The following is a 14,543-nucleotide window of genomic DNA, read 5'->3' as shown; positions in this document are numbered from 1 at the left end:
ATCACACCCATGGAGTCAGAAACAGGATCAGGACGGTGGGAAGGTTGAGCCCCCATCCTTGGCCTCAATATGGGGTGAAATAACCGAGCAACACGGTGGGGAAACGTGAGACAGAGGAAATCACGGCACCGGTGGCACGGAGCAGGGAACAAAGCAGCTCTTGAACCTCTCTCAGTCCCCGACCGTGGTGCCCCACGAGCCTGGCTGGGGTGAGAGTTACAGAGGGGACTTGAAATCCACACATTTAGCACAGAAACCCAGCACGGCATGCTCTGCATCCCCCCAGCCGGACCACGGCAGCTAGTTCCTACCTGGCTCCTCGATAACGTAGAGGATGGACTTGCCGCTGGAGTCCTCGTAGTACTGGAACCGCACCACACAGTCGTCCTCGTCCTTGTAGGTGCAGTTCACGGCGTCCTTGCCCCTGTCGCCTGCCAGAGCGAGGTGCTCAGACCCCCCCACGCCAGGGGATGCACACGCAGAGGGTAAGTGGACATATGCAGCCCCCTGCATTTCCACGCTTTAGGGCAGGGGTTCGGGTCTCCTTTCTTACCCAGTTCCTGCACCGTCTCGATCTCGTCGCGGCACATGCGGCTGCAGGACTGCTGCTTTTCCAGCATTCCCCGCTCAAACTTCTTGCATTCCACGCAATCCCTGAGGAAGAGGAGGGAGGTACTGTGAGCTCCTCCATGCTCTCCCTAGGGAAACGGTCACACTTTTTGGTCTCAGCCTGCGGAAATCGTCGCAATTCCAACCCAACCGGGCTGCAGCCGGTGAGAGCTCCTGCCAGCACCGCTGCTGGCTCCCCGATGGTGTACGGCCCGTCCCACCTCTCTGCCCTCTCTCACTTTTTGATGGTGCAGGCGTCCGGGCACGTGGGACACTTCTCGCAGGTGTCGCCGTAGGAGCCGGGCTGGGTGCAGTCGCATTTGCCGCAGACGCAGGAGCCGTGGCCGCTGCACACCAGCCCGTTGCTGGACATGCACGTGTCGGTGCGGGTGGTGCAGTTGCAGTAGTCACCGGTCCAGTCTGAGTCACACAGACAGTCCCCGCAGCTGCACTGCCCGTGGCCTGGGGACAACCCAGAGGGCATCAGGACCCTCAAGTGTCCCCTTGGATCTTGTTAGCAGTCACCCATACGGGATGCCCAGGTACCCAGAGTGGCAGCTCCACCTCCGTGGGCACGGCAAGGCAGACCAGCTGCCCAGGACAACCCCTTTTCACCATCCTTGGGGTGGGACACACGGCAGCTCACACCTTCATCATGTCCCCACCACTCCCCTTATTCCACCCAAACAAGAAGACGCTGCTGAATTTCAGGCTGAGCTGCCCCAGCTCTGGCAGGTTGGCAGCAGCAGCTGGAGATGCTCAGTCAGATCTGTCTCTGAGCTAGTCAAGCTTTGGCTTTGGCTTTTAATTTCAGATTGAGTCAGCACATCTGGTCAAACCCCCCAAATCAAGCCCCAGACCAGGCGGGGAAAGCCGACTGCTGGGAAAAGCCCCACAAGCTCCGCACGCTCGCCGAGACTGGTTTAATCAGACAGACAGGCGTGCTCAAATCCTGCCAAAGCCTGGAGCTATTTGGATTGCGGTTTGATTTCAGCTCAAAGACAAGACATGGTGAGTGGTGGAAATGCCGTGGAGCCGAAACACGCTGACCCGTCCCAAGCCCCGAGTGCGCCGGGGCACATCGGCAATGGCTCCCGGCGCGGGATCGGCTGGGCACCCTCCCCGCCACGGCCTCGGGGGCACCAGCATGAGAAATAAATGTGTAACCCTGTTAATGAGGAACTAGGACTGAGTCACAGGAAAATAGTGCCACGCTGGGTGACAAGGCATGGAAACAGTTGGGGAGGCTGGAGAGAAGTGGCTCAGTGGGACAGGATTGATGCTGGCAGGGTCAGACAGATCGGGTTAATTAACAGCTTGCCCAGTCTGGGGGCAATGCTTCATCGTCACCCTTCACCCGCCGGATCCGGCAGCCGTTGTGCAAACAGGTAGTGGGAGCAGGGACAGGCGCCCGGCTCCCCGAGGGCACCGACTGTTCAGGGTGGGGGAAAACCCCAGCGTTTCCACCTCCGTTATCAGCCGGCTGTTAAGATAAAGGATCAATCCCAGCAGCACAGAGGCAGCCGTGAGCCATGAAGTTGAGCTGGGGGGCAGGTGGGGTCCGAAAAACTCGATTTGGGGACAGTGGGGAGCAAGAACTGAGTGTCATCTGGCCAGCAGGTTTCATCTCACCCAGGCTGGGCTCCAGCAGAGTGGGATCAGCTTTGGCCACCGATATTTTCCTGGGGATTTTTGAGCTTGCAGCAGTAAAGCGATGGCTTTTTTGGCAGTTAGCAGCCACCTCGCCTGGCCTCATGGAGGGAGGCTGGGGATAGGAAAGGGGTTGGCTACCCCTCTCTCGTTCCCCGCCTTGAATCACTTTTGGGGTGCTCTGCTCCTGGAGGGGATGTGCCACAGCTTCATGCCCCAGTCCTGGGCGCTGCCTCTCACATCCCCTGAAAAACCAGGAGATGGGGCAGAGCGCTGGGGTTCTCTCAGACCTCCAGCACTTACTGGAGACATGGGTGGGATAAACCCTAGATGGGGGTTCCCGACGGGCAAGAGGCCCTGGCCTCTCCTCCATCAGGACATGTGAAACCGCTCCTGGGACCCGGGACGGGTGTTTTGCAGAGAGGGGCTCCTTCCCCGGTCCCTGGCGTGGGAGGAGCACCCGAGGACCTGGCCCTCTCTCCCCAGTACTGAGAGCAGCAGCAGCCGGGGCTGGAGTCTGGTAGCACATGGAAGAGATGAATATTCAGGAGGGCCATTGCTGTAAGACCAGTGAGGGGGGAAAGATTTGCTTCCCCACCTCTTTTGCCAACAGGGAGTCTTCAAGAGCTGGGTGGAGGATAAAACTTGCCTCTCCCCACCCCTCTCCTCCACCCTGGGGTTTCCTCCTGCAGAACAATACTTCTGATGTGTGAGGGGCTGTGATTTGAGCAAGGTTTGGCCAGTCCCTGCCTTGCATACCCCAGAGCTGCTTCCCTGGGTGCCCACCCCAATGGGACTCCTGAGTCTAAGCAGGGACTGAGGTCTGCTTTTAACCCTCAGAGCCCATCACCCTGCCATGGCTTTTGGGCACAGAAGGTGATACAAGCTGCCAAAAAGGGAGTAATTCCCCCCAGCATTGCTTCAGACCTACGGCTGGGCCCAAGAGCGTGCCACGGCTGAGCAAGCCAGAGGTGGGGACAATGCATGGGACAAGCCCCAAAATAGTTGGTGTCTCCCTCATCCATGAGTTTGGTGTAAACGCCCTAAGCTGCCTCCCCTCCAAGCCCAGCACTCACCCGAGCACATCTGGCCCTTGAAGCGGACGCAGGAGAAGTCGTCGCACTCACAATACTTGCCCGTCACCTTCCCGAAGTCGCTGCTGTGGCACACGCACTGCCCGCAGATGCACTCGCCGCGCTGGCTGCAGAGGGGCTGGCCCGGCTGGGGGCTGCAGTTGTCCTGCTGCGAGGGGCTGTACTCCTCCTCCGAGCACTCGCAGTGCGAGCCCAGGCGCCCGGGGTTGCAGCGGCACACGCCGCACTCCAGCGTGCCGTTGCCTTGGCTGCAAGACGAGCTGTTGGCCTCGGCTTGGCCCTCGCAGGAGCAGTCACAGTTGAAGTTCACCACCACTGTCAGGGTGTCCTTGAAGCCCACGGGTTTGATGGTGAAGGATTTCTGCTGCTCCCGTGGGCAACCCCGTACCTTGGCCTCGATGCTGAAGCTCACCTGGAGGGCAGGAGGACACATCTGGGTGTCAGTACCCCTGGCACAGTATCAGGGTACCCGCTCCAGGCTGGGCTCAGCTCCTCATCCATGCCCAAGCTTAAGCAGCCCAGAAATGGGACCCACCAGGTCTCTCTGGGCTTTTCAAAGCTGTCCCAGCATGGTTTGGGTCAGGGCACCTGCCTGCCACAGTAACCAGGCTAAATCAGTCAAAAAGTCCGTGCACTATGGCCAGCAGCCTGGGCTGAGCTAGAGGACCACAGAGTTTGCATCCAGCAGACTCATAAAAGCATTTTCCTCCTTGCACCAACCCAGCTGGACCCCTCTCTCCACTGCAAAGAGCTTACGGCGTGCCCTGCAAGGGTCTGCGTCACCCAGGAGGTGGTGGGGCAAGCAGACGGTGCTGGTGGAGAGCACCAGACGAGCTGGCAGCGCTGCTCCATAGAGGGGGAGAAAAACCAGGCACATGAACAGGATCCTCACCGTGTCCCCGATCTTGAGCCCCATGCAAGACTTGAGCCCGGGGATGACCTCGTCGTTGAGGCAGGTGGCATTGAAGGCCAGGGACAGCTCTTCGGGGAGGTCACGTACCTCCAGCTCCACCTTGGAGCGGATTTTCTGGGGGAGGAGAGAGGAACGATGAAGAAGACAGCACAGGCTGGGCAGGGCTCTGTCCCAGGGAGGGGTCTCCCCGAGCACCGCGGCGATGCTCCCAGCACTTGGGAAAGGAGCCAAGTGCCCCGAGTCTCTCAGGACTCTGCTACGTCATTCCCCACAGGGAAATGCCTTCGAGGATGGGAAGGGGTTGGCAGCGAACGTGGTGACCTCCCTTCCCCGGGGTCCCCACATGCGTGAGTGGAGGCAGATGCTCACAGCTGGTCCAGGGAGGATGCTCGGAGCTGGGGGAGCTGCCAAATCTGTGTGGGCTGCTTGCAGTGTGAAGCAGTGGCTATTTTGGGAGGGAGAGAGCTGTTGTGGGGCCATTACACTGCATACTCACCCCGTACGAGTCCACTATGAGCTGCAGGACATTGCTGGAGTCTCTGGACAAGGTGCCCACAGTTGTGCCTGGGATCAGCTCACTGTAGTTCTGGAGAAATATCATAAGCATGGTCTGCTTGCGAGGGGTAAACGTGCCACAGCTGAGCCAAACTGTGTCTGGGCACATGGGAGCTTCCCAAGGAGCTTTGATAGGACAGAAGGCCACTGGGTTATATCTGGCCACCCATGGCCAGCTGCAAAGGGTGCTCCTCGGGACCCACCAGCCCCCCAGCTGGCTTTGCACAGCAGCTGTTACCTGGTAGAGGCCCACGACTGTATCCGTCACAGCAAAGATCAAGTTGATGTTCTTCTGCGAGAGTTTCTCGGTCATCAGGCCCAGAGAGGGATAGTCCTGGGGAAGGAGAGAGGCTATACCCTGGGAACATGTACCCCCAACCGCCCTGGTCCCCCCATGCTCTCCAACCAGGGCTGGACCACCTATCCCATCCCATGGGGACCCTCAACAGGAGCTCCAGGCTCCCCAACCCCACGTGTGGGTCAGGGTTTACCAGCGTGGTGGAGGCCGAGTAGAAATTATCCTTGTCAATGTGGCACTGGGCGTCGTTGGGCTGCACGATGCCAGCCAGCCTGCCATCCAGTGCGATGTGGGTCTTGGCGTCCGTGGTGAAGACGAGCAGGTGGGAAGCGTCGTTCCTCCAGCCTATTTTCTCCTACCGTGAAAGGCAGCTCCCAGTCGTGTGGCAGCGTGTGCCGAGGGCAGCCCTACGTGCCAGCACCCCGCTGCTGCCTTCGCTGCCACCCCGGGTCACGGCTTGGCCGTAGGGACCAACCTGCCACTGCAGAAGGAACCGAGGGCAATCCGTCCCCCAGGGGAGTGCTGTGTGTGTGGGGGGGTGGGCTGTGGAACCTGGCAGGTGGGCATGGGCTGCTTGTACAGGTGAAAGACAGGTTTTAATTTGCTAGAGTGTTAATCAAGGTGCTTAATGGCTGAGGGATGCAACCCCTCCCATCTCCAGCAAAAGCAAGGTGCAGGCACAGGAGAAGATGTCCCTTCTGGGCTGGTTACTGCAGGGCTGACATGGGATCATCATCAGTCCCCAAACACCTGCTCTGCTCCTCTCTCCTCCCAGGACCACACAAGGGTCCTGCTCTTCCCTTGCCTTGGCTACTGGCCTAGAAATGTCCTTGTTGAACATTCACCCTGTCCAGGTCTCAGCCCTACAGCAGCTCCACAGAGCTTATGGCTTTGTCCTGGAGGGGTTGGGTGGTCCCTGCCAACCCACCAGGCCCAACCTGATGACCCTCTCCCAGTCCCAGCCAGGCTTTCTTGTCCCTTACGTCGCACACGGTGGCCTGGATGATGGCATCGAAGCCGCCCTCGGGTGCATCACGGTTCCGTGAGACACTCTGCTTCTGCACCTCCTCGTTGAAGCGAGTCACCTCGTCCGTGAGCGACAGGACATGTTTGTAGCCAAACATGGGCAGGCAGGTTTCCCCGATCCTGCAGGAGGAGAGCAGTCAGGGCATGAGGCTCACAGGGCTCTTCCAGCTCCCATCCCGCCCTGCAGCCATCCCACATCCCATGGTCCTGTTTGGGATGTGCTGGAGGGACCCAACCACCCCAAGAGCCCAAGGACACAGCCGGAGGCTGGTGAAGGACCTTTTAAAAATCAATCACATGTTCTAGTGATGCTGGGCTCAGGTCAGCTCCCAGCCTCTGTCCTGCTGGGATTTTTAGCAGTCACTTTCTTTGAGCCTCAACATCTCTCCTGAAAAATGGTGGAAAATTGTTTCCTTAAGAGCTTTTCAGTGACAATGATACTTCAAAGTTTAGACCTGCTCCTCCTCCCTGTGCCAGCAGAATCATAGAACCATTAAGGTTGGAAAAGACCTCTAAGATCATCAAGTCCAACCATCAACCCAACACCACCATGCCCACTAAACCATGGCCCTAAGCGCCTCATCTACACGTCTTTTAAATACTTCCAGGGATGGGGACTCCACCACTTCCCCGGGCAGCCTGTTCCAAGGCCTGACCACTCTTTCAGGAAAGAAGTTTTTCCTAATGTCCAGTCTAAACCTCCCTTGGCGCAACTTGAGGCCATTTCCTCTCGTCCTATCGCTGGTTACTTGGGAGAAGAGACCAACCCCCACCTGGCTACAACCTCCTTTCAGGTAGTTGTAGAGCGCGATGAGGTCTCCCCTCAGCCTCCTCTTCTCCAGGCTAAACAGCCCCAGTTCCCTCAGCCGCTCCTCATCAGACTTGTGCTCCAGGCCCTTCACCAGCTTCGTTGCCCTTCTCTGGGCATGCACATGCAGTGCAGCAAAGCTTAAACCCTGCCCAAAACCAGGCACCCAACTCCCTGCTGAAATCCATTGCTATGGATTTCCAGCCCCGTTCCATTAACTTCTGGCCCTTAAAGGACTCCTTCAGCCTGGGACTTACTCATAGCAAGGGTTTGTGATGGCTTGCGGAGGAGAGATATACATGTAGGGGGAAATGGGCTTGTCCACAAAGGCCCCAAAGCCGATGCGTAGGTTGCTGGTGAGCTTGCGCATCTCGCTGGCCAGCTTGGTGCCCAGGTTCTGGATGTTCCTCAGATCGTCCTTCATGGAGTTGGACAAGTCCATCAGGTAGTAGATGTCCACGGGGTAGTCTTCCACTTGACGCACTTGGACACGAAAGATCCGGGAGTCATCTGTAATGTGACAGGGCAGCAGAATGAGAGAGATTCTCTGCCAGGAGGAGCAAAGGGGTCTTATCACAGGACTAGGGAGAAAGTCAACCTACGGGATCACTAGGAACCCAAGGAGATGGTTTAAAGCTGCTGGGAGGAGAACATTACAGTTAAACAGACATAGAGGGGCAAAGCCCTTAGGGCAGGGTGCTTGCACGGGAGATATCCTGTGCACCCCTTGGAGATGGCAAATGTGGCTTATGGCTCCTGTTCTCCAAACTTCTCACTACCAGGACAGGAGCAGATCCTCCTGCTCAGAGCTGACCCCCCAAGCTGTCCTGCATGAACAATATGACCAACACATGCTGGATGGAGTGAGTGAACCACCCAGCGTGTGGGCAGCAGGTCTTACGGGGATTACCAGGGGGCTGCGTGGCTGCTTCGGGCTTCTCTGAGCTCCCAAGGACTCTGAGCACCTCCCAGGGCCTCCCCCAACCCTGTTCCTTCCCTCTCCTCTTGGCTCCTCCCAGCCCCTTCTGGGAAATTTTTGGTGAAATGTTTTCCATTGAAACAAAAACCTCCTTAGACAGAACCTTCTGGGGAACAGGCCAGTTTCGATGACTTTTGCACTTTGGGGGGAAAAAAACCAAAAGTGCTGAAAACACTTAGGGTTGACCTTTTCTTTCTGCTTTTTAAAGGAGACAAAGGTTCTTTCTTGCTGTTCTTTGAAACGGCTTCTTTGAAATGTAAGCTGGGGCACAGCTGCAGCCTTCTCCGAACACCTCAAATGTTGAGGAAAAAAGCTTTAATTGAGCTTAAATTGTTGTTTTCATATTTCCTTCTAAATCTGCATGTCACATTCTGACTTTTAGGATGGAGAAAGTTTCAAAATCTACGAGAGCCCAAAGAGCTCCATCCCCCCTCCAGCTGCGTTGCTGGAGCACCGCCACGTAGTCAGGGGTCCCAACTTTGTGCTCTGAGAGCATCTGTTTCTCCTTGAGCTAAAACCATGAGGACTCTGAGCTTGTGGGACATGGGCTGTGACCTGCCCTACTTATATCCTTCAGCATTTGGTCTTGATTCATGAGTCAAGGCAGATGACTCGTGCCAAGCCTTCTTGGTTGGGCAGAAATGGTATCAAGCTGGGGTTTTCTTCTACTGCTTCCAGGGAACAGGGACTTACGGCACTGCACACTGCCTCTCTTCCTCTCCAGAGCAGCTCACCTACCTGCCTCCTGCCAAATATTTTCAGACCTAAATAGAGCAAGGGCCACTTAGCAGCTACATGTCCCCATTGCATGAGGACACTTCAGAGTGCTGTCATTCAGATGGGTCAGGACTCCTCTTGGCCAGGCCCAGGGATGTGCACAGCATGCCATGTGCTATCACCCACCGATATCTGGCCTCAGGGCTTTAATGAGTACAAGGAACCAGAATTGTTCCTGATGAGACTGGAAGATTCATCCATGAGTGGATGGCCAGGGGTGGGCTATATGTGGGGCAGCGCACGGTGATGGCACCACTCGCTCCACGTTCCCCAAACCAGTTTTGTGACCTTGGGCGAGTGACGCCCGTTAGTTTTGCCTCCTGCTTGGCATCACTTGAAACTCCTCAATGCTGGCAAACAACCATAACAGTTAATTGGCTCCAGCCTGCCTGGCTGAAACGAGCCTGGGAAATTACAGAGACCTGTTGGCAGTCCAACCCTGCCAGCTGCTCTACGGCTTGTTAGACATGAGCTGACTTCCACCAAAGCATTCAGAGTGCAGCAGCAGTGGCTAAGGTCTAAATGGCTTTATAAAATAAGCCTGTGCGTTGTTGAAGTCGCATCCCGTCCTGCCCCTTGGGATACCACAGGATTGAGCCAAGAGACTGAACAGCAGAAATCTGCTTGCAGATAGCCTGTCTGCCCATTAGGGATGTTCCCGGAGGATTCGGTGCAGCCTGGCCTTGCCCCCAGTGGACACGAGACAGCCTTGGCCAGCGAGGCAGAGTGATGGCTCTCTCATCGCTTGAGCCCTTTGGGTTATTCCCACTGCATCTCCCCTTCCCACAGCAGTTTGGGGGCTCTTACCTGGCCGCAGGTTCAGCTGTATTTTCTGGGGGATCATCTGGGTGGTGGTGGAGCTCCCCGAGCCCTTGGTGCTGAGGGGTCGGTCCTCCAGGATGGTTACGGTGCTGGTGGGGAACTCGATGTACTCCTGCCCGCATCCGTTTTGCAGGAGGTTGGCGTGCAGGTCGCAGCGAGGGGATGACTGCGCCAAGACCTGCGGGAGAGGGATGTCATCAGCAGCCAGATCCCCCAGGAACCCCCGGAGTTATGCCGAGAGGAAGAGAGAGGGCCCCCTTTTCCCCGGAGAGCCCCTGCTTTATCACACCTAATGCAAGACCAGGATAAGAGGCTATTTGGGGGACACGGTCTCTGCTCGAGGGAGGTCACAGACAGAGGGGATCCAAGATCAGCAAGTCCCACAGGGGCTCACAGCAGGTTTGGGTCTGCTGTGCTCCACGGGGGAGCTCAGCAACTCCTGCCAAGGAGCAATGGATAATTTATCCCTGCCAAACTCCCTCCTGACTCCTGCCAGCTGGAGACTCAGGTTTGGTTTGTTTTTTGGCAAAGCTAAAAGGAAAGCCCGTCTACTCGGGATGGCTAGAAGAGGGTGAGGTGGGATGTGAACATGGCAGGCTGGGGGTGAGGGGTAGAGTCTAGGACTTTTTTTATTATTTTCTAAAGTTTGGCAAAAGATGAGCCCCCTTTCCCCTCAATTTTCTTGACACGTGCCCTTAGAAATCCCACCACGAACAAGGAACAGCCCTGCTGCGGGTGAGCCCATCGCATGAAGCGGCACTCGGTTCCTGTCCGAGAATGGTTCAGGCTTATCTCCAGCTCTCCAGCTTCCTGCCGGATGGAGCCGGCCGGGGGAAAGAACCAAAAAAGGAGTGAAAGAGCAAAAAGGCTGCGGGAGAAGCCGTCAAGTGCTTGTCAGGGGGAGGAAGCACAAAGTGTGGAGTCACGGTGGGGCTCCAGCCCCGTCCCTCCTTTCCTAGAAAGCTCCCGGCTCCTCGCCCTTATCACGGCGCATTCAGAAGGGCTCCCGTCCCTTCGGTTTCTCATGAAGACAAATATGGGAAGAATTTCTTTCCCAGCCCAACACTGCCAGGATCTGCTGTCGCCAGGCAGCAGCCACCCTCCCCTCCGAGGGGTTTCTCCATCTCCCTCCTACAGCCCAAATCTTTCTACATACAAAGTCCTGCAGCAGACCGGCACAGCCTTTCCCTGCAGCAAAGGAGGGTGGCACAAGTCCCGGTGCGGCTGGTTGCGCTCCCTCCCCGTTGCTGGGAAGCTGGACCCCAACACTGCAGCCTCCCAGCACTGCAGAGGTTCCCCATCCAGGATATCGGCTCCCCCAGGTTCAGGCTGGCTGAACCCAGGAATGAATTTGTGCGTTTTAAGCAAACAAGTGGAAAAGCACAAACTGGCTGGCCTACAGCCCTCTGGAAACAGTGGCCAAGCGATAGCCAGAAAACACATCAGCAGGCGTGTTCCTCCCCCACGGCCTCCCGCTCCCACCCTCACCGCCTGGACAGCAGGCTGTCGGTGAAGAAGACAAGTCATCCCTCTGAATTAGCTCCCTCGCATCCACCCACCCCGCAGGCTTGCCCCACGGGGCTCCCCGCTGTGGGAAGAGGTGCCTGGTTTTATCCAGATCCCATCAATCATCACCTACATTCCTGTCCCAGGCGGGGAAATCACTGGAAAGATATGCAGGTGAAAAGCAGGCTGGGCAGACAGGTTTTTAACTGTGGCACTGGGTGATACCTGGAAATCCAGAGGGACTCCCAGGCCCTCAAAGGACATGTAGCACCTTCTGGGATTAACAGCATCATTCCTACTGTGAGATTTCCATGGAGAAGCTATTTAACCCCAGGGCTGCATCCTTCCCCTTTCCCTGGAGCCCTCAACATCATGATTGACTCAGGACTCTCAGGAGCCTCCCCAGCAACAAAATTACTGCAGAAGGCAAAGGAAAAAGTTACTGTGCCATCGATGGGGCATTTGGCCACGAGGCTCTTGCAGCCCCCAGACCCCAGTCTATTTCCCCCGCCCCCGTAGACTTGCAGACTCAGCGACTTGGACACAGCCCCAGGTAGGAGCGACCCGGTGGCAGCCCAGGCTTGCTGGTGACAAACTCACAGCACAGGGACATCATCCACTGGGACACACCCTGCAAACCCTGCTTTCCCATCAGCATGGCCCTGACAGCATCGGCTCCCCATCACAGAGATGCTGCGGGGTGCGTGTACGTGTTCCCACCTCCTCTATCACACGCCATCCCGCAGCCCTTGGCTGAGATGCTCCCCAGCTCCACCTCCCCTCTGACCACCTCTGTCCCGCTGCAGGGAAGGAGGTTTCAGCTCAGCATCTGCTCAAGCTCCCTCCAGGATGGGAAACCGGATGATTTTATCCCCCGATTGCTGCCTCCAAACCCTCTAAGCGAGGGCAGGGTCAGGCAGGGTGCTGGCAGAGCCAGCTCCATCCCCGAGCTCCCTCTCTGCTGGGTGGGGAGGCTGCGAGAAGTCACACATCCCCAGGGCATCTCCGTTTTCATCTCGAAGGCAACCACACACAGCATCAGCTTCTCTGCAGGAGAGCTCCTGGGAAGACCCAAAGCACAGATGCCTCCACAGATTAAGCTAAAACTTTCCAGCAGCTTCTCTAAATCAAACCCTGGTCTAGCCTTGCCTCCACCTTTCCTCCAAGGGAACCAGAGCAGGTGACATTTTGGGTGGGTGAGACCCTGGGAGATCTGCTGCAATAATCTCCAAAGTGATTTGAGAGCCATGTCTCAGTGTTAAGGCTTGGCTGACTTTTTCCAAAAGGAAAAGTGAGTGGATGGGCATGTCTATTTGTTGGTAAGAGCGGTCAAGGTCTCTGAAAAATAAATAAAACTCAATCCTCCTCTGCATCAGCATTTGGTGGGGTCAGTGATCACAAGAAACCGCAATGAAATCCTTCTCCTGTCCAAAGCCAGGATGGAGCAGGAGTAACTGATAACCCCTGGCTCCTTGGGAAGGCAGCAGGGGTGGGAAAGGGCTGCAGTGGGAGCAGAAGGAGCGCAAATAAGGGCACTGTCCCTTTAAAAAAAGGGGGGGGCAGTATCAGAGACCTCCCCCACCCCAGGGAAATTAAACAAACCCACAGAAAAAAACCTCATTTGCTAAATTAAGACAATGTGGTCCAGATGTTGGAGGCAGAGTTGCTGAGCAGAGTTTGCACAGCCTGGCTCTCCGGGGGCTGGTTGCTGGCAGCGGGACGGCTCCCTCGCTGCTTGTCACGTCTGTCCATGAGCACAGCCCTGAGCAGCACTGGAAATATTGCCTTTTTTGGAAACCTTTGCTGATGTGGAGAAAAAAAAACCCAACCCCATCACAGCCCCCGCTGCAGCGTCAAGACACCAGCCCGGCCCAGGAAGGCGGCTGGGAAGGAGCGAGCCCAGCCCAGCCGGATTGTTCCCCCTCCGGAGAGGGGAGCGAGGCCCCTTATCACGCTGCAAAATTCAGCCACTCCTTGAAGAAGATAAGAATAATCTGTGATTATTCACACCGCACACCGAGATCCTGGCGGTATCTGATGGGGACAGCAGGCGGAGGCATCCCCTCCGGATACGCACTGACCCCAAAGCATCAGGCCATGCAGGCACGATCCAACAGCGTTTTCCAGCTTGGATTACTTTTTCCCAGGTCTTTTCCCAGTCCCAGTGGGCACCACGGGCACAACCGCAGGGTTTCACCAATGGAGAAGCAGAAAGCAAGAAAAGCCTTGCCAGAGGGGGAACTGCTCCCGGCTGTGAAGCCCTGAAGGAGGTTTCATCACTTCTCCCCATCCCAGCCTCACCTCCCCTTGTCTCTGCCCTGGGGCTGCTCTCCCATCACGTTGGGAAAGTCCTTCTTCTTACGGCCCCACGGACTAACCCCCAGGGCAGCAGTTTTGGAGGGGAGCCTGGCAGATCTTAGAGGCTCTCACCCACCCAAACAGGGTGATTTTAAAGCCATAGCTCAGCTCTCGCATCCTTTTTAGCTCAGTAACCAAAACCAGGCACCTTGTCTTCCTTCCCCCCTCTTTCCAATGAAAAAAAGGTTTTTCAACCCAAACCTTAACTTCTAATCAGTATTTTTTCTTCCTCCCACCAGGCCCCCTTCCCTTTCCAGCCCTTCCAGCAATTAAACTCCTTTAGCCAGAGCTTTACAATGGGTTTTGAAGAATCAAACCAAAAGTAAACTAGGTTTTCAAATGTACATTTTTTGAGAGACAAAGTGAATTCCCAGTGGAAACATCAACATTTCCCAGCCAGCTCAATGTAGCTCCCGCCGACGCACCCAGATAAGGGGCAGATTTTTGGAGCATGGCAGGAACGGGCAGCCCGAGCCCCGTGATGTGCATCTCGAGCTGTGGTCAGAGCCAGATGCCACCGAGGAATGTGTTTAGACACGGTGGGAACAGATGGAGACCAAGCTTGTGGCTGTAACACAGGGACCAGCACCCGTCCCACAGCCCACAGGCTTGTCCCTTCCTACACGTCCCCTGTCCTGCTCGGGGACGTGCTTCAGCCCAACTCAGCCGCCCCCCAGCTCTTACCTCTGCAGAGCACCAGGCGCAGAGGGGGCTCACGGCCAGGCACTGCTTGCAGGAGTTCACCCCGCGGGTGGTGCAGATGTTACCCCCTGAAATAGCAACACAGAGAGCGGTTACAACCTGCAGAGCCCAAAATCCACATGTGTGCTGAAGTCTTAGTGCTCAGCCAACAGCTTCATGAGCAGACACAGCCCCCATCCTCCCCAGGGCTCTGCTCTAACCTCTTATCCCAGCACCAAACCCCAGGTGCTGCCTCCTTGCCCCTTTTATAACCACCTCCCCAGCTTGGTACCAGCTGGGCTTCATCCTGCCCAGGACTGAGCATCATTTCCCACCTGCCAGCTCCTTAAAGGGTCCCCCCATCCCTGCAATGTCACACATGTGTTGGAGTGAAGCCTCCACAGCTGGCGGGGGGGCACATGTCCCCTTGTGCCTCCCTGCAGACGTGTTGGGGCAGCAGGGAGGGC

General features: G+C 56.6%; 1 protein-coding gene across 1 annotated transcript in view; it reads right to left on the bottom strand.

The window, feature by feature from the left end:
- Positions 1 to 311: 311 nt before the first annotated feature.
- The window catches only part of ITGB3 (integrin, beta 3 (platelet glycoprotein IIIa, antigen CD61)), a gene marked incomplete at its 3' end in the record, with an annotated part of 19,648 nt that continues 5,416 nt past the window's right edge, over positions 312 to 14,543 (bottom strand). The window contains exons 2-13 of the mRNA XM_009574407.1: positions 14,080 to 14,165; positions 9,517 to 9,709; positions 7,211 to 7,463; positions 6,103 to 6,265; positions 5,313 to 5,474; positions 5,060 to 5,155; positions 4,763 to 4,852; positions 4,246 to 4,380; positions 3,336 to 3,765; positions 849 to 1,071; positions 554 to 654; positions 312 to 431 (exon numbers count right to left, since the gene is read on the bottom strand). Coding sequence (XP_009572702.1) covers positions 312 to 431; positions 554 to 654; positions 849 to 1,071; positions 3,336 to 3,765; positions 4,246 to 4,380; positions 4,763 to 4,852; positions 5,060 to 5,155; positions 5,313 to 5,474; positions 6,103 to 6,265; positions 7,211 to 7,463; positions 9,517 to 9,709; positions 14,080 to 14,165 — 2,052 coding nt within the window. The remainder of the gene's footprint in view (positions 432 to 553; positions 655 to 848; positions 1,072 to 3,335; positions 3,766 to 4,245; positions 4,381 to 4,762; positions 4,853 to 5,059; positions 5,156 to 5,312; positions 5,475 to 6,102; positions 6,266 to 7,210; positions 7,464 to 9,516; positions 9,710 to 14,079; positions 14,166 to 14,543) is intronic.

Source organism: Fulmarus glacialis, unplaced genomic scaffold, assembly GCF_000690835.1.
Source record: "Fulmarus glacialis isolate BGI_N327 unplaced genomic scaffold, ASM69083v1 scaffold25223, whole genome shotgun sequence".
Taxonomy (NCBI): Eukaryota; Metazoa; Chordata; class Aves; order Procellariiformes; family Procellariidae; genus Fulmarus; species Fulmarus glacialis.
This window is presented reverse-complemented; position numbering and strand designations above follow the sequence as displayed.